This window comes from Balaenoptera musculus, chromosome 2 (genome assembly GCF_009873245.2).
Source record: "Balaenoptera musculus isolate JJ_BM4_2016_0621 chromosome 2, mBalMus1.pri.v3, whole genome shotgun sequence".
In the NCBI taxonomy this organism is placed as follows: Eukaryota; Metazoa; Chordata; class Mammalia; order Artiodactyla; family Balaenopteridae; genus Balaenoptera; species Balaenoptera musculus.
The window spans coordinates 99,393,980-99,418,107 of NC_045786.1; the positions used below are offsets into that span (position 1 = coordinate 99,393,980).

At 35.9% G+C, this 24,128-nt stretch overlaps 1 protein-coding gene across 1 annotated transcript; it reads right to left on the reverse strand.

The window, feature by feature from the left end:
* Window positions 1-7,460: 7,460 nt before the first annotated feature.
* On the reverse strand, window positions 7,461-8,387 carry LOC118890992 (olfactory receptor 4N4). The gene has a single exon (XM_036844506.1). It carries the CDS (start codon window positions 8,385-8,387, stop codon window positions 7,461-7,463), a length of 927 nt encoding a protein of 308 aa, XP_036700401.1.
* Window positions 8,388-24,128: the final 15,741 nt, after the last annotated feature.

Consider the following 24,128-nt stretch of genomic DNA (forward strand, 5'->3'; position numbering starts at 1 on the left):
CCTCTCTGCGGGCAGTACATAAAGAAGCAGAGTTTATTATTACAATTTCTTACAACTATACCCGAGTTGTTCTCCAGCTAAAAATATCTAACGTATTCACCATTTCAGTGTTTCAACCCTCTCCAATATCCTGGGCAAACTCCAAACATTTCCTTCCTCTATATTTAAAACAAACAAATAAAACACTGTTCTCAAAGATGCAGTCTTATTCCCATTCAGCCATGTGCTTCTATACCACTGCTGTTCACTGTCAGAGTATAGTATCATACACCTTCTTGGGATTCCTGCCTTCTTGAGTCATAGAAAATTTTCCTGATTGAGATAGAACACAACTCCAATTAGTAAGATCTTTACATTTTAAAAAATTTATTTATTTTATTTATTTATTTTTGGCTGCGTTGGGTCTTCGTTGCTGTGCATGGGCTTTCTCTAGTTGCGGCGAGCGGGGGCTACTCTTCATTGCGGTGCACCAGCTTCTCATTGTGGTGGCTTCTCATGCTGCGGAGCACGGGCTCTAGGTGCACGGGCGTCAGTAGTTGTGGCTCACAGGCTCTAGAGCGCAGGCTCAGTAGTTGTGGCGCATGGGCTTAGTTGCTCTGTGGCATATGGGATCTTCCCAGACCAGGGCTTGAACCCATGTCCCCTGCATTGGCAGGCGAATTCTTAACCACTGCGCCACCAGGGAAGCCCAAGATCTTTACATTTTGATGGTTGTACTGTGCTTGAGATTTAGCAGTTTTCTTGGAATTACACACATTTTCTCCTCATCCACCAACCCAAACTTTTTACTGAGTATTATGCTTTCTTCAGCTCTTGTGGAATTCCCAGTTCCTGCCTGCTAACTCTCTGCCTTGCTCTCTGTTTTCTCTTATTGCCCTCCTCTGACCTGGTGTCCTTGTATTACCCTGACTCCAAGCTGGTCACCAGTTTCCAACAATAACTTTACTTTTCTCCTAACTTAGAGGTAGGCTCCAGCTGTATCCCTGGTGATATAGCACCACTTACATAGCCACTCTTCACCTTGTCCATGCAGCTTCATAACACTCTCTCAGTCTCAATTCCTTTCTAAATTCTCCCCATCTCCATCTTTCCCTGAAACCAGCATGATGCCCAAGGGAGAGCCTTTGACAAACAACAGGTTACTATATAAATTTGCCAGGATAAATTTTTTAAATTAATTATGTCAACACATAAAATCATAGCATAGAAGAGGGAGAAGTAACAATAAAGATCCTATAATCTACTGATTACTTTCAAAGACAAGAGAACTAAAGCTACCGTGGTAGCAGCACTTAAGTTTAGAATGTTTTCTTTATTGTTACTATTGACAAGCAGTAGAAGAACGCAGGTGTGTATAATCCAGTGTAAATACATAAAGAAATTATTTGCACAGCTTTAATCAATGAATGCTGTTTTTTGTGTACTTGAATAACAAAAAATATTACTAGCCTAAAATCACTCCTTAACAGAGCTTAGAATTAGAAGTTTAACCCTGTATAATTAAAACACTAGTTATTGGGGGAGGTGGAATCCAGATGTAAGGCTCAGTCTGTTTAGTGGTGGGTGCTTATTCTAGAAGTGTCATGTGATGATCCACTGAAGACTGAAAAGAAATAGTATTAAGTATGTATTGCATGTATATAATGATGCATATATGTGTATATATCATTGGCTTTTAATTTTATTCTTTTCAAAATGCTACTTTTAATATATATAATATATTAATATAATGGCATACAGACATTATAAATATATGTGCATATATTTAAGGCAAATGCTCAAAAATATTTTGTTGTGGGTATGAAATGTTTTTAAATATGAAAATTGCTAATCTACAGAAAAATACAATGTAGTATATATTAATATTCCCCATACCATTTAATTAAATACCATTTAATTAAATAGCACAATTGTCTTCAAGCAATCTCCAGGTTTTATGTAACTCTCACAATGTTGCCATTCTTCCCATTCCCATAAAACATTAATTGACCATTCTTGTCATTGTTTATAAATATTTTTTCTCACACAGGGAACCTTAGATTTTGAAATCTCTTCTAACTCTTTATGATGCAATGGAGAAAGTGCCATGGAGATTTGAGACTGCCACACCCTACTGAATATTTCCAAGGGGAGTATTAGAATGTCAACAGAATTTGGCAAGGAAAAATACCAGAACTTTGTAAAGGACAAATATTTTAGAATATGTCATGTAATGCCACACTGGCTTAATCCTGAATTCTAACACCAAAATCCTATCAGTGAGTGAGAAAATACAACCCTATTTGGAAGCCTATTAGTTAGGTCAAAAGTAAATAGAAGGTTAAGAAAAGTTCATTTACATCTTATAATAAAATCAAAAAGGGAAAAAATGTAAATAAATGGTGAGAGGTTGTTGATATATATACCAAGGAAATAAGAAGGGTCAGGATGAGGATGAGACAAGTGAGGTAGGTATTGCTTCGGGCACAAAGTTAACCATGATACTAAAAACCTTAGTAATCAAGATAAATAATATTTTAATGCAATATTTTAAAAGTCAAAGTTTATGTAAAAATTATGAACAGAATATCTTAAAAAAAAAAAAAAAGACAGCAACATTACAGATTTTTCCTTTTGCCTCAGGGTCCAATATGGCTCAACATAACACTATTACTAATCCAGACTTTATTTAAAATGTAGTATTTATTTTGTTTATCATGAATTTTTATTTTTTAAAATATTGATTGGACCTAGAGAATATAGTACTTAGGAAATTATGTCAGAGAGAAAGACAAATATTGTATGATATCACTTATATGTTGAATTTAAAAATATAACAAATGAATGTTTATGCAAAACAGAAACAGACTCAAAGATATAGAACACAAACTAGTGGTTACCAAAGGGGAAAGGGCAAATTAGGGTTATGGGTTTAAGAGATACAAACCAGTATGTGTAAAATAGATAAGCAATAAGGATATATGGTATAGCACAGGGATTATAGCCATTATCTTGTAATAACTTTTAATGGTGTGTATCTGTAAAATTACTGAATCAATATGCTGTACATCTGAAACTAATAAAATATTGTCCATCAACTGCACTTCAAAAAATTGATTAGAATATTGTTTATTACTAAGTTTTTTTGTCACTCCCTTAGATATGTACTTAGGTGGAGTAAAAGCCCCATCTTGGAGTAGGTTAGAGTTCTGCCAAAAAAAAGTGTTTGACTTTGAAAAATGTGATATTTTTCCATAATTATAAACATAATCTGAGACTTTCCTCACTTCTTAACGTTCATCCCAATACATAAGATAAAATTAATCTGCAGACCTAAGCTAGTTCTTATAATGGAGTTTTTTTAAAGTGGGGTATTTTTGATTTTTAAAAATATTAAGGTAGTATTTATCTCTATTACTGAGTTTTTTGACACATCCTTAGATTTTGCACCCAACTCAACAACTACTTATTGGGTGTCTACCCTGAGCCTGGCAGTATTGTGTCAGCAATGCAATACAGACAAGAGAAAAGCCCTTTCCTTACATTCCAATGCCGGGAGACAGACAATAAACAAACAAGCAGGAAAGAAAACATCAGATAGTAATGAGCTTTAGGATGAAAATATAACAGAGTGTGAGTTGGAGAGAGCTTGGGAAAGAGATTGCTGTTCTAGAAAGGGTGGTCAGAGAGGGTCTTTCTGGGGAGGTTTTATTAAAGTAAGATCTGAGTGTCTAAAAGAAACCATTCCAGTAAGAGGCCACCAAAAACAAAGATCTGTATAATACCAAACAATAACATCCACCATTTTCTGAAAAGGCTAGTAAAGTACTCTTCACTTTTCCAATTAAAAAAAAAAAAAAAGAAAGAAAGAAGGATCTGGTGTGTTGAGGAACAGAAAAGAGGTCAGGGTGCCAAGAGAGTGAAAAAATTTATACAGAGAGAAAATTCCTTCCCATGTCTTGTCCCTCATCTATATTTCCCCTGACACAAACCTCACAATAGAAAATAGCTATTACTCTTTGTGTATCTTCCCAAAAGCACTATGCATAGAAAAGCAAATGTCATTATATATTCCTTTCTCCCTATTAATAAACAAATATGATAAATATCTAAAAGTGGGGATTATTTAAATAAATTTAATAACTGCATACAATTTAATACTTCACAGGCATTTAAAATATTATATATATATAATATGTATGTATATGTGACATGTACATTCATGTATAATATAGGTTCCAGAATATTTTTAAGACAGCAAGTTAAAAAGCAGCATATATAATATGTCCTTATATTTAAACAAAAAGTTTGAGCATGTGGCAAAAATGTGGAAAAATATATTTCAGAATGTATATACATTCTCTGAACTTTTAAAAAATTGTGTATATATCTCATAATTCCTGTCTACCACAAAGTCAGTTTCTGAAGTTATTATTGTTATTAACATTGGCTCCTATTTAAAATTTTCCAAGTCTGCTTTCTACAATAAAAAATAATAATGTATTCATCTACTCATTCACTTCTTACTAGCCATTATTGAGAATCTACCAGAGCAAGTCATTGTGCTAAGAGATGAAATACAGATTTAACAATACAAACTCTAATTTCAGCGAAGGCAAAAAATTGTAAATACAGACACACAATTAAAATAATGGTGAGATGTTTTATAAAAGAACTGTGCTTAGAGTATCATAAGAGCAAAGAGGAATGAACACCATATGTGCATTGGAAATATATCAAGAAGCAGGAAGCACTATGGCTGTCTTCACTGAAATGATCATCAACAAATGGTAAAGGAGAGAATAGTGTGCAAAGTCATAGAAGAATCAAACCCCATGCCTGTGCAGAAACAGTAAGAGGCAAGATTGGAAAAATGGGTAATTTCTAACAGATTGTATTTGATTAAATTTACAATTCATCAGAAGAAATTCAGGAGATACCCATTAGACTGCTGTTTTACACTATATGTAAAGGATATATCTAGCTGACTTGATAAAATTTACAACTTCCCAGTGTATAGTTGCTATGTGCTGCAGATATATCATCAGAATTTTTCAACATTTTTCAAAAGTATACTCTCATGTTTGAAATTCAAAACTTGTTATGGCATTCAACATGGCAGGTATTAATCTGATAGACTTTATTCTGGGATATAGGACAAATTTCAACACGTTTTTAAGATTGAGATCATACTAAATATGTTCTTGGACCACAATGGAATTAAACTATAAATGTATCAGGCATATTCTCAAATATTCAGGAAAAAAACACACTCTGAATAACCCATGAGTAAGAAAGTCAAAGTAGAGATTAGAAAATATTTTTAATGGAATGAAAATGTGAACACAACATATAAAAATATGCAATATGTAGATAAAGCAGTGCTTGAAGGGAAATTTGTAGCATCAACTGATTTTATTTAAAGGGTTTATAAGAAAGAATTTAAATCAATAATTTAATCTTCCAATTTAGAAAAAGAACATTAAATCCAAAGAAAGAAGAAATTAAATAATATAGATGAGAAGAAATATACACATTTTTTTAAACAGAGAAAAACAAACGAAACCAAAAGCTAGTTCCTTGTAAAGAACAATAAAATTCATAAAAATTTAGCCACTTTCGTCAGGAAAAAAAAAGAGATTACACAGATCAATAATATCAGAAGTTAAATTAGGGCAATTATTACAAATATTACAGAAATTAAAAGAATGCTAAGGGAACATTCTGAGCAATTTCATGCCAATAAATTTGATAACTTAGGTTGAATGTACAATATTCTGAGTCCATTAATTACCAAAACTAATTCAAGAAGAAACAGATAACTTGAATAGCTGTATATATGTAAAAGAAATTTAATGTGTACTTAAAAATCTTCCCACAAAGCAATCTTCAGACCCAAATGGCTCGGCTGATGAAATCTGCCAAACAGTTATTCAAGAAAAAATCTAACTCAACACAACTCTTCAGAAAATAGATTATTAAAGGGATAATATTTTTAATAATCTCTGTAATTCCTTCTGGTACACATTAAGTTATTTAGAAGCATATGACTTAATTTGCAAATATTTGGGGAATATATTTCTCTTGTCAATTGTTTCTAATTCAGATTCACTGAGGTCAGAGCATATATTCTGTATGAAATATAGTAAGACTTTTATGGGCTAGCATATGGTCTATCTTTGAGACTGACTCATGTGCACTTGAAAAGAATGTGTGCTTGTCATTGATGAGTACAGTACTCTATAAACAGCAACTGGTCAAGTTTGTTGATAGTGCTGTTCAAATATCCTGTATCTGTACTGATGGAAGCTCACATATACTATCAATTTTTTTAAAAAAGTTTTTAATCTCAGTGTATGCTGTTGGGTTCTCTATTTCTTCATTTAGATATGTTTAGATATCTACAGCTCAGCACATAGAATGGTCTCCTACTCCATAAAAGATTTTATACTTAATTTCTCACATTAAACCCCATTATACTTAAAATAACTAGAGTGATTTATGTAATCTCCAACAGAATCTATAGTACCAGTAAGTATCATTACCATAATCGGATTGAAATCAATTGAGGACAAGTTTTAACATCCAGGGAGGATTTGTAATAACCCATTAGTAATAATCATGAAGCACTGAAATACAATCAAGTGAAATAATTTCATGACATTTTTTCCATAAAACTAATTATTTTCCTTTCTTATCAGTCTACCAACTTTGGGGGAGGAAAGAATATATGTTTTCAACAATTTTCAAGCTTTTTAAATTGCTCAAAACAGGTCTGCAGAATAACATTTGGCTGTTAATGATGTTTTGCCAGTTACTGATCTCTACCCAGAATCCTGATGATATACCTCTAAATCAGGGCTCCCCAACCCCCAGGCTGCGGATCAGTATCGGTCCACGGCCTGTTAGGAACTGGGTGGCACAGCAGGAGGTGAGCGGTGGGTGAGTGAGTGAAGCTTCATCTGCCGCTCCCCATTGCTCCCCATCGCTCGCATTACCACCACCCCTACCACCCCCCACCTCCCAGCCTCCCAACCCCCATCCATGGAAAAATTATCTTCTATGAAACTGGTCCCTGGTCCCAAAAAGGTTGGGGACAACTGATCTAAATCATGGAAGAAACAATTACAGATAAGTCAGCTCTCTTGCTTAAAGTATTAAGATGAATTCTTACTGCAATTAGAATAAAATAAAACTTCTTATCTCAGCCTAAGAGACCTTAGTTATTTGACCCTTACAGTCACATAGAACTTAACACCTAAAATCTCTCACACTTACTCATTATACTCCAACCACTCTGGTGTTTCTTTTATGTTCTTTAAACACACTAAGTGTATTCTCTTGTTATGCATAACTTTCCCCCATTAGTTACAACAGCACCTGAAAAATGGAAGGAACTCAATGAAAAACAGTATTTGTTAAATGAATGAATGATTTGTAGCCAGAATTTCCCCTTCATGACTTCCTATTATAAAATCCGTTCAACAAATCACATGCCGGCTCAATACTCTCCTCATGGAAGCTCTCACTTCCTGGTTGCGAAGGGTGTAAATCACAGGGTTCATCAAAGGAAAGATCACTGTGTGGAAAAAGGAAACCACCTTGTTTGCTGATAAGGCTCGGAAGGGGCAAGTGTAGATAAAGATAGCAGGTCCAAACATGAGAAATATAATGATGACGTGAGTGGTGCATGTGGACAGTGCCTTGCTCTTCCCTTCAGAAGCAGACCCACGTACACGGCAGAGGATGACTGCATAGGAAGCCAAAAGCCCCAGGAAACACAGGAGGGTGAGCAGACCACTGTTGAAGACCATCACGAGCTCCACCAAAAAGGTGTCAGTGCAGGCCAGCTTGATGACCTGTGGCACATCACAGAAGAAGTTGTCCAGTCGGTTTGGGCCACAGAAGGGCAAGCAGAGGATGAAGGCCACCTGGATAATGGAGTGGACAAAGCCTCCAAGCCACAGAGCCAACAGCAAGGCATAGCAGGTTCTAGGGTTCATGACAGTTGAATAGTGTAAAGGACGACAGATGGCAATGTAGCGGTCAAACGCCATCACAACAAGGAGTAACCCCTCCCCTCCTCCAAGGAAGTGCAAGAAAAAGAGCTGAGTGATGCAGCCTCTATAGGAGATCACCTTCTTCTCAGAGAGGAAGTCCACCAGCATCCTGGGAGCCACAATGAAGGAGTAGGATGCATCCAGGAAGGCCAAGTTGCCCAGAAAGAAGTAGAGGGGGGCTGTGAGGCCAGGGTCTGACCTGATGGTGAAGATGATGAGGAAATTGCCAGGGAGGATGATGAGGTAGAAAATTAAGATCAGGACAAAGACCAGGAGTTGAATATTTTGAGACTGGGTCAGACCAAGGAGGATGAATTCTGTCACCACTGTGCTATTTTCTATCTTCATCTCCTCTGCCTGTAGTATATCAGGGAGTAGAGAGGTTATTTCCAATTCTTCCATCTAGATCATAGTTCTTCTCAAGCTAAAAGCTGTGTATTCTACATCTATGTTATACCATCACTCTCCCACAAACGAAGAAATCTCTTCTACCCTTTATTCTTCTATAAATCATTAAGTGCCAGCACCCAAGTCTTGAAGCCACACTCTTCTGCTTCTGTCCTGTGCTCCTATTTAACTGCTCTCTCATGCAGCACTCTGCCCTGCCCTGGATTTGTTTATGATTTACATGAGGCATATGAACATTTTTCTGACTGAGAAAAAAACTTAAACACAGATACTAAATTCTTCAAGTTTTTATTTGAATGGGGGGGTGGGTGGTGGTGAGGTGAGGATTGACAGCAAAGAGGAATGACAGAGCTTTTTATGGTAACAGAAACATTCCATATCTCAATTGTAACGGTTACAAGTGTCTTTTTTGCCCAAAATTTATTGAACCATTAAACTATACAGAAATTGGTAAATTTACTGTATGTAAATTATACCTTAAGAATGTTTACCTAAAAAGTTTTTTAAAGCCTGCTTACTTGAAATATTTCCTTTTTCTCTATGGAATATTAACCCATCATCCGAGTCTAAATAAAAAGAATCCTGGTCATTATGGAGAAATTGAGATCTGAGGCTTATCTGTACAGTGGTCTCTAAATTGGCAATGTGCTCATCCAATGCACATGATAATTTATTGGTATGAAAATTTGGAGGCCCAGGGTAGTCCACCCCAAAATGTGCCTCAATGGCGTATTGATTATTTTGAATTAATGTTACTTAAGAAATTGTCAATGCAAAGGAGACACTCTGATCTTTCTTTCTGTCTCCCTGAAAACAGGAAAGAAATCTCTCATGTGAAAGGTGCAGCCCCTGCATCTGGAGATAGAAGGACACCCTTATCACTAGATAGGGAATTTGAGCTGAGAAACCTGTATAAATGAACCTTGTTACTTTTTAATTTTTCTACCCCACGCCCAGACTCCGTTTAGATTCTTCACTAATTGACCTCCTAAGTCAAAGCCTAAGTTTCTTTGTCCTGTCAATTACTCACAAAGTTACTGTTCTTCATCTAAAAAGTACATAAGCACCTGCTTTGGCCACTTGTTTAAATCTCATTTCTATGAGACCTCCATGCACATGATTAAAATTTGTTTCTCTTTCTCTGTTAATTTGTCTTGTGTCAATTTTATTATTAGACACAAGAACTCAAGATGGGTAGAGGGGAAATTTCCCCCTCCCAGACAAAAACAATAATAGAATTTCTACGTACATGATTTTATCCCATCCTTTGCAGTTCTATTTTTGAAAGTGTCATAGTATAAATGAATATAAAATATACAAATAAAATACATATGTTGCTCATGCATGATCAAAAATTGTTTATTTTTAGGATAAAAATTTTCAAAACTTGAAGACTTGAACTAGAGCATAATACTGCAGTGTGATATAGAACAATGGTGCACATGCTTTCAGTTACATGGCACACTTGTTTTTAAGTAGTGTTGTGGAATATGGAGTGTTGAGAGGAGGGAAAGACGGGTCCACTAACTTTAACTGTAATGGGAGACAGAATGCAAGAGAAGAGAAAGAAGTACAATCAAGTCCCAAATCAAGAAACCAAAGAAAATATTTATAATGGCATAACTATTCAAAACATCAAAATATCTGATTTTGTATGTCTAAACCCAAATAGATTAATTAATAACAGATGTTTTGTGTAGAGTCAATATTACAAATATTAAAGAGGCACTTTACATTACACAGGCACACAGATGTACATACAAATGCATGTATGCACACACACACATGCACAAGCACATGAATTGTTTCCTAAGCAAAACTGAAGCACAAACATTTACAAATGGCACAATCCAAATTAGTTTTTCTGTTCTCTACATCTTTTCTTCCTTTCTTCCTTCCTTACATTCATTCTTTCTTTCTTTCTCTCTTTCCTTTTTTTCTTTCTTTCTTTCTCTTTCTTTCTTTCTCTCTTTTCTTTCTCTTTCTTTTTCTTTCTTTCTTTCTTTCTTTCTTTCTCTTCCTTTCTTTTCTTTCTTTCTTTCTTCCTTTCTTTCTTTCTTTCTCTCTCTCTCTTTTCTTTCTTTCTTTCTTTCTTTCCTCCCTCCCTCCCTTCCTTCCTTCCTTTTTTCTTAGCATTCATTGGCTTCAATATTTATCATTCTTTCTGTGCATAAAACCTACTGTTAGAAAAGTAAGTCAAGAATCCCTCTGTACTTATTACTAAGTTATGTGCATCTCCCACTCTATTATATACTTGGTTATTTCATACTGTTGCAAACGTCTAGACTGTCTTTAGGACATAAGAGAAAACTTTATGTATTAAAGGTTAAGGGTTGCAGGCTTTTCCACAGTGCTTTGTGTTTTATTTCCTATCATGCACTTATGTTCTTCTATTGACTCCTTAACAGATAGGATGTATTACTATCTAACATCCCTCACTTCTTTCAGTTAATATATGATATATAAATTTAAGACCAAGTGTTAACATCCCCAAGAAAACTGGTATTTTAATAAAGGCTTTATGTATCCCCAATAAAGTAATTCTAAATATCCAGAGGAACTAGAGCTATATTATTAAGGACAGATAAAAGGTGTTATTGTATTATTGAATTCAGACTTCAAATATTAGTTTGTTTCTACTATAATGTTGACCATTGCATTCCAAGACAGCAGATGTCCCACCAGAAAAGTTGTAACATGTTTCCATTTATTCCTTCTTTCTGTTCTTTATAATAAGAATGACAAAAACGTTTACCTCTCCAGCAATCCAACATTGTTCTCACACAGCAGACACCACCTCCTAATGGAAGAGACAATAACTTTCAATTCCTGCCTTTGCTCTTAAATATCTCTTCTCACAGAGGGGCCTCTTAACATTTGAAAATAACAACCAATTTCTGATGCAACAGAGACTGTACTTTGGGAATTTGAAGGATAACAAAACTATAGAACACTTTCAAAGGGAAATTTTAGAATGCCAACAAGATATAATCAAAGAATTAGACTAGAGATACGTTAGGTACAAATACTCAAATATATATCAGTTAAAGAGACACGGTGTCACTTCTGGACTCTAAAATCAACATTCCATCAGTGATGGAAATGATGGAATAGCCAGAACGTTTATTAGGTCTGAGTGAATAGAAAGTCAAGGGAGATTTATATTTTACACTGCAATTCAAAGAGAGAAAGGTAGTATAATTGACAGAAAATCATTGGTATATCAAAAAAGGAAATAATGTAGTCAAGTAGATGGTAAATATGTTAGATTCACCATATTTCTGGTGACAAAGAGATAGGCAAAGAGAAAATAAATGATGTTCACAAAGACTCCTTTGAATAATCCTTCTTAGAAAAAAGAACTGCATGTTGTAGAACTGACTAAATCCTCAGTGGAGATGTCCTCCTAAATAGACCCTATTTGGTCTTTGTATCTACTATTTTTTCATTTTAGGAATAGTTGTCTTCTATGCTTTGCTAAAGCGATGATGAGGAACTATTTTTTTCAATTTAATATTATTAAACAGAAGGAAAATAATTAAGAATCATGCAGTAGAAGGCAACATAATTTAAATTTTAGTAGATTTGATTTTGTTTTAAAGACACATATTTTCTATTTAAAAAATTAAAATACTAGCCATATATTTTTAAAATAAAAAATGCATAATCAAACATATTTCATTCTAATTTATATCCAGTTCAGAGAAAGAGAGGTGGGAGGAATGAAAAATGGAAAAAGTAGAGGAAGAAAGAGATACACAAAGTTATGAAGGTAAAAATAATAGATTAAAAGGAAGGGGAAATTAAAGAACAGGAATAAATGCAAAGACTATATTAGGAAAATAAGAAATGAATATGAAAGGATAGAGAGGCATAGAAATGCATATTCTGTAAAACCACATATTCAAATAGACTTAACAGATAAAAGAAAGTTATCTGTTGCTTGAAAACTTCAAGCTGCTTTCCAAGCTCACTCCAGAAGTCTTAATCTCACTGAACAAGACAAAAATGGTTTCTGCTCCTGGGGATTTTACATCCTAATGCATGGAGAAGACAATAAACAAACACACCAGAGAGAAAATATCTGATAGTGGTGAGTGCTATGATGGAAATATAACACAGTGATGTTCTGGGAAGAAATGGAGAAAGAGCCTGCTGCTCCAGCTGAGCTAGCCACAGAGAGCCTTTCTGAGGAGATGGCATTTCAACTAAGATCTGAGTGTCTACAATAAGTCCACCATGAGAAGATCTGAAGAAAGAGCTGATAAAATCCATGGAGCAGGAAGGGGATCGTGCAGTGAGAAGCAGAAAGAAGGAAAAAGAAACAGAAAGGCCAGTGTGGCAAGATAGTAGTGGGGAAGTGGGAAAAAATTATAAGGCAAGATAAAGAAGTGCCAGATATACACCAAATGGCAATTGGTCATCATTCCAGTTGAGACGTTATAAGCAGAAGAGTGTCATTATCTGATTTATGTTTTTAAAAAGATTATTCTGGTTACTAGTAAAAATGGGTCATAGAGGGCAAGGAGTGAAAGCCAGGAGACCAGTTAGAGAGCATTTGAAGTACTATAGACAAGAGATGATGGTAGGTTAGGCCAGGAGGTAGAACAAGAGACAGAGGAATTTATACCAAAGATATATTTTGGAGAAATAGTCAAGGGGACTTTTTTTAAAAATTGGAGTATAGTTGCTTTACAATGTTGTGTTAGTTTATGCTGTACAGCAAAGTGAATCAGCTATACCTATACATATATCCCCTCCTTTGGATGGATACATATATCCAATCCTTTTGGATTTCCTTCCCATTTAGGTCACCACAGAGCACTGAGTAGAGTTCCGTGTGCTATACAGTAGGTTCTCATTAGTCATCTATTTTATCCATAGTAGTGTATATATGTCAATCCCAATCTCCCAGTTCATCCCACCCCACTTACCCTCTTGGGGTCCATACATTTGTTCTCTATGTCTGTGTCTCTATTTCTGCTTTGCAAATAGGTTCATCTGTACCATTTTTCTAGATTCCACATATATGCATTAATATACAATATTTGTTTTTCTCTTTCTGATTTATTTCACTCTGTATGGGAGGTCCATCCACATCTCTGCAAATGGCACAATTTCATTCCTTCTTATGGCTGAGTAAGGGGAATTTTTGAAGGACGGGATATGAGAGGTGAGGAAGCGAGAATAACTCTTAAGACTTTGAATGACATAACTGTGTGGGTGATTGTGTCATTTACAAATATGGGGATAACTGGAACAGGTAAAGGTTGAAAAGTAGACATTCTGCTTTAAATAGATTTGGTTTTTAAAATGTATTTTTAATAAATAATACGTTTATAAGTTTCAAAAATAAATGATTTAAAAATAATCTGTACAATGAGAAATGTCCTTCCCACCCCAGTCCTCCATACGTTCATTTCTCCTCATATCTCATGACAGAAAATTAATATTAATTTCTGTTGTGTCCTTCAACAAATTACATGCATTTACAAGCTAGCATGAAAGTAAGTTCTTGATTATACTTCTTTAAATATAATTTATATACCTTAAAATGCACAGATAAGTGTTGGGCTTGATAATTTCTGTCAAATGTATGCATTCAAGGAACCACTATTCCAACAAAATATAGAATATTTCCTTCATTCCAAAAAGTTGCTTTGTGATCCTTGTCATTCTCCCCTGTAACCACCACCATTGCTAGCAACCACTTTCTAATTTCTAACATCATAGACTAGTTTTGTTTTTCCTTGGATGTGATGAAAGTGGAAGCATATGACAGGTACTGCATATTATTAAAGCAGTAATTAAATAATTGAAGCATAAGCGATAGACAGTGGAAAGGTAAAATTAAGAAAGATAATACTTTTAAGCACTGTAATCTGAGTTGAAGAAGAAGAAAAACAGGTGTAAACTAATTTTGTCATTGCTCACAATATGGACCTAATGATATTACCTATAAATTCCAGAAATGATCTTATTACATAAGATACAAACATAAACCCCCAAAATGTCTAATATGGTAGCCACCAGCCACATATTAATATTGAGCACTTGAAATGTGGCTGTAAACTGAGGAACTGAATTTTAAATTTTACTAATTAATTTAAATGCAAAAAGTCACATCTGGGTACTCTACTGGGTAGCACAGCTCTAGAATAATACAGGAACCTTAACTCATTTAACTAAAATAACATTCTTTCTAATTTATTTGCTATTTTTCATTTTAACCTTTTTCTTTTTTCAGTATTCTGGAGAGTCACCCAAACCTGCAACAGGCATTGCATAAGAAAAAATAAACTTTTGATGAAAAACCAATGAAATTTTGGTGTTACTGCTGTGGCATAACCTATTAAAGCTGGTAACCAACCAAAGTTAAAAGTAAATCAATATCCTCACCATCTTCCAGAAAAACATAAAGACATTCATACATTTAACTCCAATCATACCAAATCTTTACTTATGCAAATGTTATTTTCATGTACTTTAGTTATTTTTCTAAACTTCAGAAGTTTGTTTGTTGTTTTGATGGTTAATACAGTAGATTTTATTTAGCTTTAACCACATACTTACCGTTTTTTTTTTTCTTTGTCATCTCAAACCTCCCAGCCAGGATCACTTTCTTATTGTTTCAAGGCTATACCTTGAAATTTCCCTTAGCTGGTTATCTGCTAGTAGCAAACTTTGTTTCTGCTTTTCTGAGGATGTTTTTATTTTATTTTCACAGAGCTGATAATTATTTTCTCTCCAAACATTGGTTTACATTTTTGCTGTTAAAGAAGTCAGCTGATTCCCTAACTAGTTTTCCCTTGGGAATAAGCTCTGCTTTTCTATTCAGATACTTTCAGGATCTGCTTGGCTGTCTTTACTCATCTGCAGCTCCATTATGGTGTGTTTTAACGTGCATTTTAAAAAAAATCTTAATATTTTGGTGGGATTCTTGAGTATGGAGATTGGTGTCTTTCATTAGTTTTGGAAATTTTTCAGCATTATCTTTTCAAATATTGCCTCTGTCACATTTTTGTCTATCCTCTCGTTCTGAAACTCTGATGAGGCATATGTTAAAATTTTTCATTCAGTTTTCAATGTCTCTTAATCTGCCTTTCATTTTCTATCCCCTTTTGTCTCTGCCCTGCACTGTTGATAATTTACTTAGCTCTGTATTCTAGGTTACTGTTTTCTCTGGGTGTGTCTAATTTGTATTTAAATACACCTATTGAATTTTTTTTTTTTTTCACACTAGAAAAGCTCCTGTTTATTTGAATACAGTCTCTTCAATCTTCCTTTGCCTTTTTTTTTTTTTTTTTTTATTCACACACACACACACTGTATTTTATTTTTACAAGACATAAATAGACTGACACCAAGCATTGCACACGGACGACCACAACAAAAGCAACAATGATTGCAATTACCAAACATGAAACACACTCATACTATGTCATAATATTGACATTCAGTCCAGTAATCCTCCACTGTAACAGCTCCTTTACTTTGCAGTGAAAATTGATTTGTATATTCTTTGCCTCTGAGTCCTTGTGGGATTTTTTTTTTTTTTTTAAATTCAGACAGAAAGTCACAAAAATTATACTCATCCTCATCAGTTCACTCAGTCCCATGTAATTAATTTTTTTTTTCATCTTGATCTTTTGTTAGCACTTTTATGAGTTCATCAGTTTTTCATTAGAGTTCTGAAAATGCCCATTCATTCAGTTCAGCAGTACAGTCAGTCACCAGAAACCTGTACTTGTCAGAGTCTTTTCCATGAATTTCTTGAAGATGAAACCCTTTTATAGGAACATATTTGCAAAATCATCAGAGTACACCCAGAACTGTCTGTAAATGACAAAAGACTTAAAAATGACCACGGTTAAAGATTTGATGAAAGTTCATAATAATGCAGTTGACAAGAAAATTAGTTATTTCTGAGATATACATTTTAAAGTAATAACTAGGATTATTACTTATAACATTATACCAGAACATATAAGATTTTTAGAAATTTCATGTAATGTCTGAAACATTTATATTAACATATTTCCATACATATTTCCATACAAATACAAATATAAGATTTTTAGAAATTTCATGTAATGTCTGAAACATTTATATTAACATATTTCCATACATATTTCCATACAAATACAAATATAAGATTTTTAGAAATTTCATGTAATGTCTGAAACATTTATATTAACATATTTCCATACAAATAACCCAATGAAAGTTTAGTATTAGTTGTTTTGTTTGTTTTTTTATACTGCAGGTTCTTATTAGGCATCAGTTTTATACACATCAGTGTATACATGTCAATCCCAATTGCCCAATTCAGCACACCACCATCCCCACCTCACCGCAGTTTTCCCTCCTTGGTGTCCATATGACCATTCTCTACATTTGTGTCTCAACTTCTGCCCTGCAAACTGGCTCATCTGTACCATTTTTCTAGGTTCCGCATACATGCATTAATATACGATATTTGTTTTTCTCTTTCTGACTTACTTCACTCTGTATGACAGTCTCTAGATCCATCCATGTCTCAACAAATGACTCAGTTTCGTTCCTTTTTATGGCTGAGTAATATTCCATTGTATATATGTACCACAACTTCTTTATCCATTCGTCTGCTGATGGGCATTTAGGTTGCTTCCATGACCTGGCTATTGTAAATAGTGCTGCAATGAACATTCGGGTGCATGTGTCTTTTTGAATTACGGTTTTCTCTGGGTATATGCCCAGTAGTGGGATTGCTGGGTCATATGGTAATTCTATTTTTAGTTTTTTAAGGAACCTCCATATTGTTCTCCATAGTGGCTGTATCAATTTACATTCCCACCAACAGTGCAAGAGGGTTCCCTTTTCTCCACACCCTCTCCAGCATTTGTTGTTTGTAGATTTTCTGATGATGCCCATTCTAACAGGAGTGAGGTGATACCTCATTGTAGTTTTGATTTGCATTTCTCTAATAATTAGTGATGTTGAGCATCTTTTCCTGTGCTTCGTGGCCATCTGTATGTCTTCTTTGGAGAAATGTCTATTTAGGTCTTCTGCCCATTTTTGGATTGGGGTGTTTGTTTCTTTGATATTGAGCTGAATGAGCTGTTTATATATTTTGGAGATTAATCCTTTGTCCGTTGATTCATTTGCAAATATTTTCTCCCATTCTGAGGGTTGTCTTTTCGTCTTGTTTATGGTTTCCTTTGCTGTGCAAAAGCTTTGAAGTTTCATTAGGTCCCATTTGTTTATTTGTGTTTTTATTTCCATTACTCTAGGAGGTGGATCAAAAAAGATCTTGCTGTGATTTATGTCAAAGAGTGTTCTTCCTATGTTTTCCTCTAAGAGTTTTATAGTGTCCAGTCTTATATTTAGGTCTCTAATCCATTTTGAGTTTATTTTTGTGTATGGTGTTAGGGAGTATTCTAATTTCATTCTTTTACATGTAGCTGTCCAGTTTTCCCAGCACCACTTATTGAAGAGACTGTCTTTTCTCCATTGTATATCTTTGCCTCCTTTGTCATAGATTAGTTGACCATAGGTGCGTGGGTTAATCTCTGGGCTTTCTATCTTGTTCCATTGATCTATGTTTCTGTTTTTGTGCCAGTACCATACTGTCTTGATTACTGTAGCTTTGTAGTATAGTCCGAAGTCAGGGAGTCTGATTCCTCCAGCTCCATTTTTTTCCCTCAAGACTGCTTTGGCTATTCGGGGTCTTTTGTGTCTCCATACAAATTTTAAGATGATTTGTTCTAGCTCCGTAAAAAATGCCATTGGTAATTTGATAGGGATTGCATTGAATCTGTAGATTGCTTTGGGTAGTATACTCATTTTCACAATGTTGATTCTTCCAATCCAAGAACATGGTATATCTCTCCATCTGTTGGTATCATCTTTAATTTCTTTCATCAGTGTCTTATAGTTTTCTGCATACAGGTCTTTCGTCTCCCTAGGTAGGTTTATTCCTAGGTATTTTATTCTTTTTGTTGCAATGGTAAATGGGAGTGTTTCCATAATTTCTCTTTCAGATTTTTCATCATTAGTGTATAGGAATGCAAGAGATTTCTGTGCATTAATTTTGTATCCTGCAACTTTACCATATTCATTAATTAGCTCTAGCAGTTTTCTGGTGGCAGTTTTAGGATTCTCTATGTATAGTATCATGTCATCCGCAAACAGTGACAGTTTTACTTCTTCTTTTCCAATTTGTATTCCTTTTATTTCTTTTTCTTCTCTGATTGCCGTGGCTAGGACTTCCAGAACTATGTTGAATAATAGTGGTGAGAGTGGACATCCTTGTCTCGTTCCTGATCTTAGAGGAAATGCTTTCAGTTTTTCACCATTGAGAATGATGTTTGCTGTGGGTTTGTCATATATGGCCTTTATTATGTTGAGGTAGGTTCCCTCTATGCCCACTTTCTGGAGAGTTTTTATCAGAAATGGGTGTTGAATTTTGTCAAAAGCTTTTTCTGCATCTATTGAGATGATCATATGGTTTTTATTCTTCAATTTGTTAATATGGTGTATCACATTGATTGATTTGCATATATTGAAGAATCCTTGCATCTCTGGGATAAATCCCACTTGATCGTGGTGTATGATCCTTTTAATGTGTTGCTGGATTCTGTTTGCTAGTATTTTGTTGAGGATTTTTGCATCTATATTCATCAGTGATATTGGTCTGTAATTTTCTTTTTTTGTAGTGTCTTTGTCTGGTTTTGGTATCAGGGTGATGGTGGCCTCATAGAATGAGTTTGGGAGTGTTCCTTCCTCTGCAATTTTTTGGAAGAGTTTGAGAAGGATGGGTGTTAGCTCTTCTCTAAATGTTTGATAGAATTCACCTGTGAAGCCATCTGGTCCTGGACTTTTGTTTGTTGGAAGATTTTTAATCACAGTTTCAATTTCATTACTTGTGATTGGTCTGTTCATATTTTCTGTTTTCTTCCTGATTCAGTCTGGGAAGGTTATACCTTTCTAAGAATTGTCCATTTCTTCCAGGTTGTCCATTTTATTGGCATAAAGTTGCTTGTAGTAGTCTCTTAGGATGCTTTGTATTTCTGCGGTGTCTGTTGTAACTTCTCCTTTTTCATTTCTGATTTTATTGATTTGAGTCCTCTCCCTCTTTTTCTTGATGAGTCTGGCTAATGGCTTATCAATTTTGTTTATCTTCTCAAAGAACCAGCTTTTAGTTTTATTGATCTTTGCTATTGTTTTCTTTGTTTCTATTTCATTTATTTCTGCTCTGATCTTTATGATTTCTTCCTTCTGCTAACTTTGGGTTTTGTTTGTTCTTCTTTCTCTAGTTTCTTTAGGTGTAAGGTTAGATTGTTTACTTGAGATTTTTCTTGTTTCTTTAGGTAGGCTTGTATAGCTATAAACTTCCCTCTTAGAACCGCTTTTGCTGCATCCCATAGGTTTGGGTCGTCGTGTTTTCATTGTCATTTGTCTCTAGGTATTTTTTGATTTCCTCTTTGATTTCTTCAGTGATCTCTTGGTTATTTAGTAACGTATTGTTTAGCCTCCATGTGTTTGTCCTTTTACGTTTTTTTCCCTGTAATTCATTTCTAATCTCATAGCATTGTGGTCAGAAAAGATGCTTGATATGATTTCAATTTCTTAAATTTACTGAGGCTTGATTTGTGACCCAAGATGTGATCTATCCTGGAGAATGTTCCGTGCGCACTTGAGAAGAACGTGTAATCTGCTGTTTTTGGATGGAATGTCCTATATATATCAATTAAATCTATCTGGTCTATTGTGTCATTTAAAGCTTCTGTTTCCTTATTTATTTTCATTTTGGATGATCTGTCCATTGGTGTAAGTGAGGTGTTAAGTCCCCCACTATTATTGTGTTACTGTCGATTTCCTCTTTTATAGCTGTTAGCAGTTGCCTTATGTATTGAGGTGCTCCTATGTTGGGTGCATATATATTTATAATTGTTATATCTTCTTCTTGGATTGATCCCTGGATCATTATGTAGTGTCCTTCCTTGTCTCTTGTAACATTCTTTATTTTAAAGTCTATTTTATCTGATATGAGTATAGCTACTCCAGCTTTCTTTTGATTTCCATTTGCATGGAATATCTTTTTCCATCCCTCACTTTCAGTCTGTATGTGTCCCTAGGTCTAAAGTGGGTCTCTTGTAGACAGCATATATATGGGTCTTGTTTTTGTATCCATTCAGCCAGTCTATGTCTTTTGGTTGGGGCATTTAATCCATTCACGTTTAAGGTAATTATCGATATGTATGTTCCTATGACCATTTTCTTAATTGTTTTGGGTTTGTTTTTGTAGGTCCTTTTCTTCTCTTGTGTTTCCCACTTAGAGAAGTTCCTTTAGCATTTGTTGTAGAGCTGGTTTGGTGGTGCTGAATTCTCTTAGCTTTTGCTTGTCTGCAAAGCTTTTGATTTCTCCATCAAATCTAAATGAGATCCTTGCCGGGTAGAGTAATCTTGGTTGTAGGTTCTTCCCTTTCATCACTTTAAGTATATCATGCCACTCCCTTCTGGCTTGCAGAGTTTCTGCTGAGAAATCAGCTGTTAACCTTATGGGAGTTCCCTTGTATGTTATTTGTCGTTTTTCCCTTGCTGCTTTCAATAATTTTTCTTTGTCTTTAATTTTTTGCCACTTTGAGTACTAGGGTGTCTCGGCGTGTTTCTCCTTGGGTTTATTCTGTATGGGACTCTCTGCACTCTCCTGGACTTGGGTGGCTATTTCTTTCCCATGTTAGGGAAGTTTTCGACTAGTAATCTCTTCAAATAGTTTTCCTCTGGTCCTTTCTCTCTCTCTTCTCCTTCTGGGACCCCTATAATGCAAATGTTTGTTGCGTTTAATGTTGTCCCAGCGGTCTCTTAGGGCTGTCTTCATTTCTTTCATTCTTTTTTCTTATTCTGTTCTGCAGCAGTGAATTCCACCATTCTGTCTTCCAGGTCACTTATTCCGTTCTTCTGCCTCAGTTATTCTGCTATTGATTCCTTCTAAGTGTAGTTTTCATTTCAGTTATTGTATTGGGTGATCTCTGGTTATGTTTGTTCTTTAATTCTTCTAGGTCTTTTGTTAATCATTTCTTGCATCTTCGCAATCTTTGCCTCCATTCTTATTCCGAGGTCCTGGATCATCTTCACTATCATTATTCTGAATTCTTTTTCTGGAAGGTTGCCTATCTCCACTTCATTTAGTTGTTTTTCTGGGGTTTTTTCTTGTTCCTTCATCTGGTACATAGCCCTCTGCCTTTTCATCTTCTCTAGCTTTCTGTAACTGTGGTTTTTGGTCCACAGGCTGCAGGATCGTAGTTTTCTTGCTTCTGTTGTCTGCCCTCTGGTGGTTGAGGCTATCTAAGAGGCTTGATGGGAGGCTCTGGTGGTGGGTAGAGCTGACTGTTGCTGTGGCGGTCAGAGCTCAGTAAAACCTAATCCACTTGACTGTTGATGGGTGGGGCTGGGTTCCCTCCCTGTTGCTGTGGCGGTCAGAGCTCAGTAAAACCTTAATCCACTTGACTGTTGATGGGTGGGGCTGGGTTCCCTCCCTGTTGGTTGTTTTGCCTGAGGCAACCCAACACTGGAGCCTACCGGTGCTCTTTGGTGGGGTTAATGGCAGACTCTGGGAGGGCTCACGCCAAGGAGAACTTCCCAGAACCTCTGCTGCCAGTGTCCTTATCCCCACGGTGAAACAGAGCTACTACTCGCCTCTGCAGGAGACCCCCCAACACCAGCAGGTAGGTCTGGTTCAGTCTCCCCCAGGGTCACTGCTCCTTCCCCTGGGTCCCGATGCACACATTACTTTGTGTGTGCCCTCCAAGAGTGGGGTCTCTGTTTCCCCCAGTCCTGTCAAAGTCCTGCAATCAATTCCCACTAGACTTCAAAGTCTGATTCTCTAGGAATTCCTCCTCCCGTTGCCGGACCCCCAGGTTGGGAAGCCTGACGTGGGGCTCAGAACCTTCACTCCAGTGGGTGGAATTCTGTGGTATAAGTGTTCGCCAGTCTGTGAGTCACCCACCCAGCAGTTATGGGATTTGATTTTACTCTGATTGCGCCCCTCCTACCGTCTCACTGTGGCTTCTCCTCTGTCCTTGGACGTGGGGTATCCTCCTTGGTGAAGTCCAGGGTCTTCCTGTCAATGATTGTCCAGCAGCCAGTGGTGATTCTGGTGCTCTCGCAAGAGGGAGTGAGAGCACGTCCTTCTACTCCGCCATCTTGGTTAATCTCTCCTCCACCTATTGAATTTTTAACCTGAATCTGTTCTCTTTATTTTTCTTATAATTTTCCTGTTTGTTTTTATAGTGTCCTTCTTTTTATTCATATTTCCAACCCTTTTTTATTTTTCCAAAAATACTAAATATACTTAATTTATAACCTGTGGTTCTTTTGTGGTTGATTCTTCTTTCTGTTGTTCTTATGGCTGTCATTCACAAAGCCTTGCTTTCTTGTTTGTTCATTGATATTTGACTCTAAGCTCTTATTTCGTCAAAGTTAATCAGTAAAATACTTTGAGGCCTGGAACAAAGGCAAGATCTGCCAAAGGATATTTGTATTTCTTTCTATCAGGAAGCATTATAGCTCTAGAATCAGAAACTTCAAACAAAATTGTCAGCTAGCAGTGATTCAGACTATTCACGAGTATAAATTCAAACTTGAAAAATATGTGTGAGTCCACTTATGTTCATAATTCATTTTTCTCTTTTTTGCCTTTTAGGTGGTGAGATTTTACTTTATTTTATTTTATTTTATAACATCTTTATTGGAGTATAATTGCTTTACAATGTTGTGTTAGTTTCTGCTGTATAACAAAGTGAATCAGCTATACATATACATACATCCCCGTATCTCCTCCCTCTTGCATCTCCCTCCCACCCTCCCTATCCCACCCCTCTAGGTAGTCACAAAGCACCGAGCTGACCTCCCTGTGCTATGCGGCTGCTTCCCACTAGCTATTTATTTTACATTTGGTAGTATATATAAGTCCATGCCACTCGGTGGTGAGATTTTAAAAATGTTTCACCACTACCCTGAGAACATATCTGAAACCACTAGGTGGTGTTTCAGGGGGGCTCTGAGGAGCTCTGGTTCTTTATGTCTCAGCACAGAAAGAATTTAGAAAGAGGCAAAGTGATAGATAAGAAGTGATTTATTAGACTAGGACGCTTGTGAGGCTTACAAGTGGGCAGGCGAGATGGTGCCGCCAGAGAACTTAGTGGGCTACAGTTCTATAATCAAAGGAAAAGAGGGGAGGGGGAAAAGACCATCTTCTTCCTCATTTCTGAGTAGACGTCATGCTTCCATCATCAGCTCTTCCTCCAGGTTGGGCAGGGGAGATTTCTTGTCCCTACCTGGTCAAGCCGGGACTATCGTGGCATTGTAGAAAAATTATTTCAGGTCTCAATGCAATGAGGGTTTTTCACTTTGAAATGTCACCTTTCTATAAATTATTGTTTTTTATGTGTGCAGAAAGCATGTCTTAGGGGTCATTAACTTACTGAGCAGGATGTGGGTCTCATGCCACCATTGTTTTATTGTTTTGGGGCATGTCTCATGCTTCTGTTGCTAAGCAACCCTGCTTGGTTTTATAGTTAAGCAGACTGCTTTCTTGAGTGATCATTAACTTACAGGGGTCTCCTATACTTTTTTCTTTATCTACAATCCCCTAGTGGGATTAACTATTTAATCACCTACTTTGTCCTTTTACTCTGT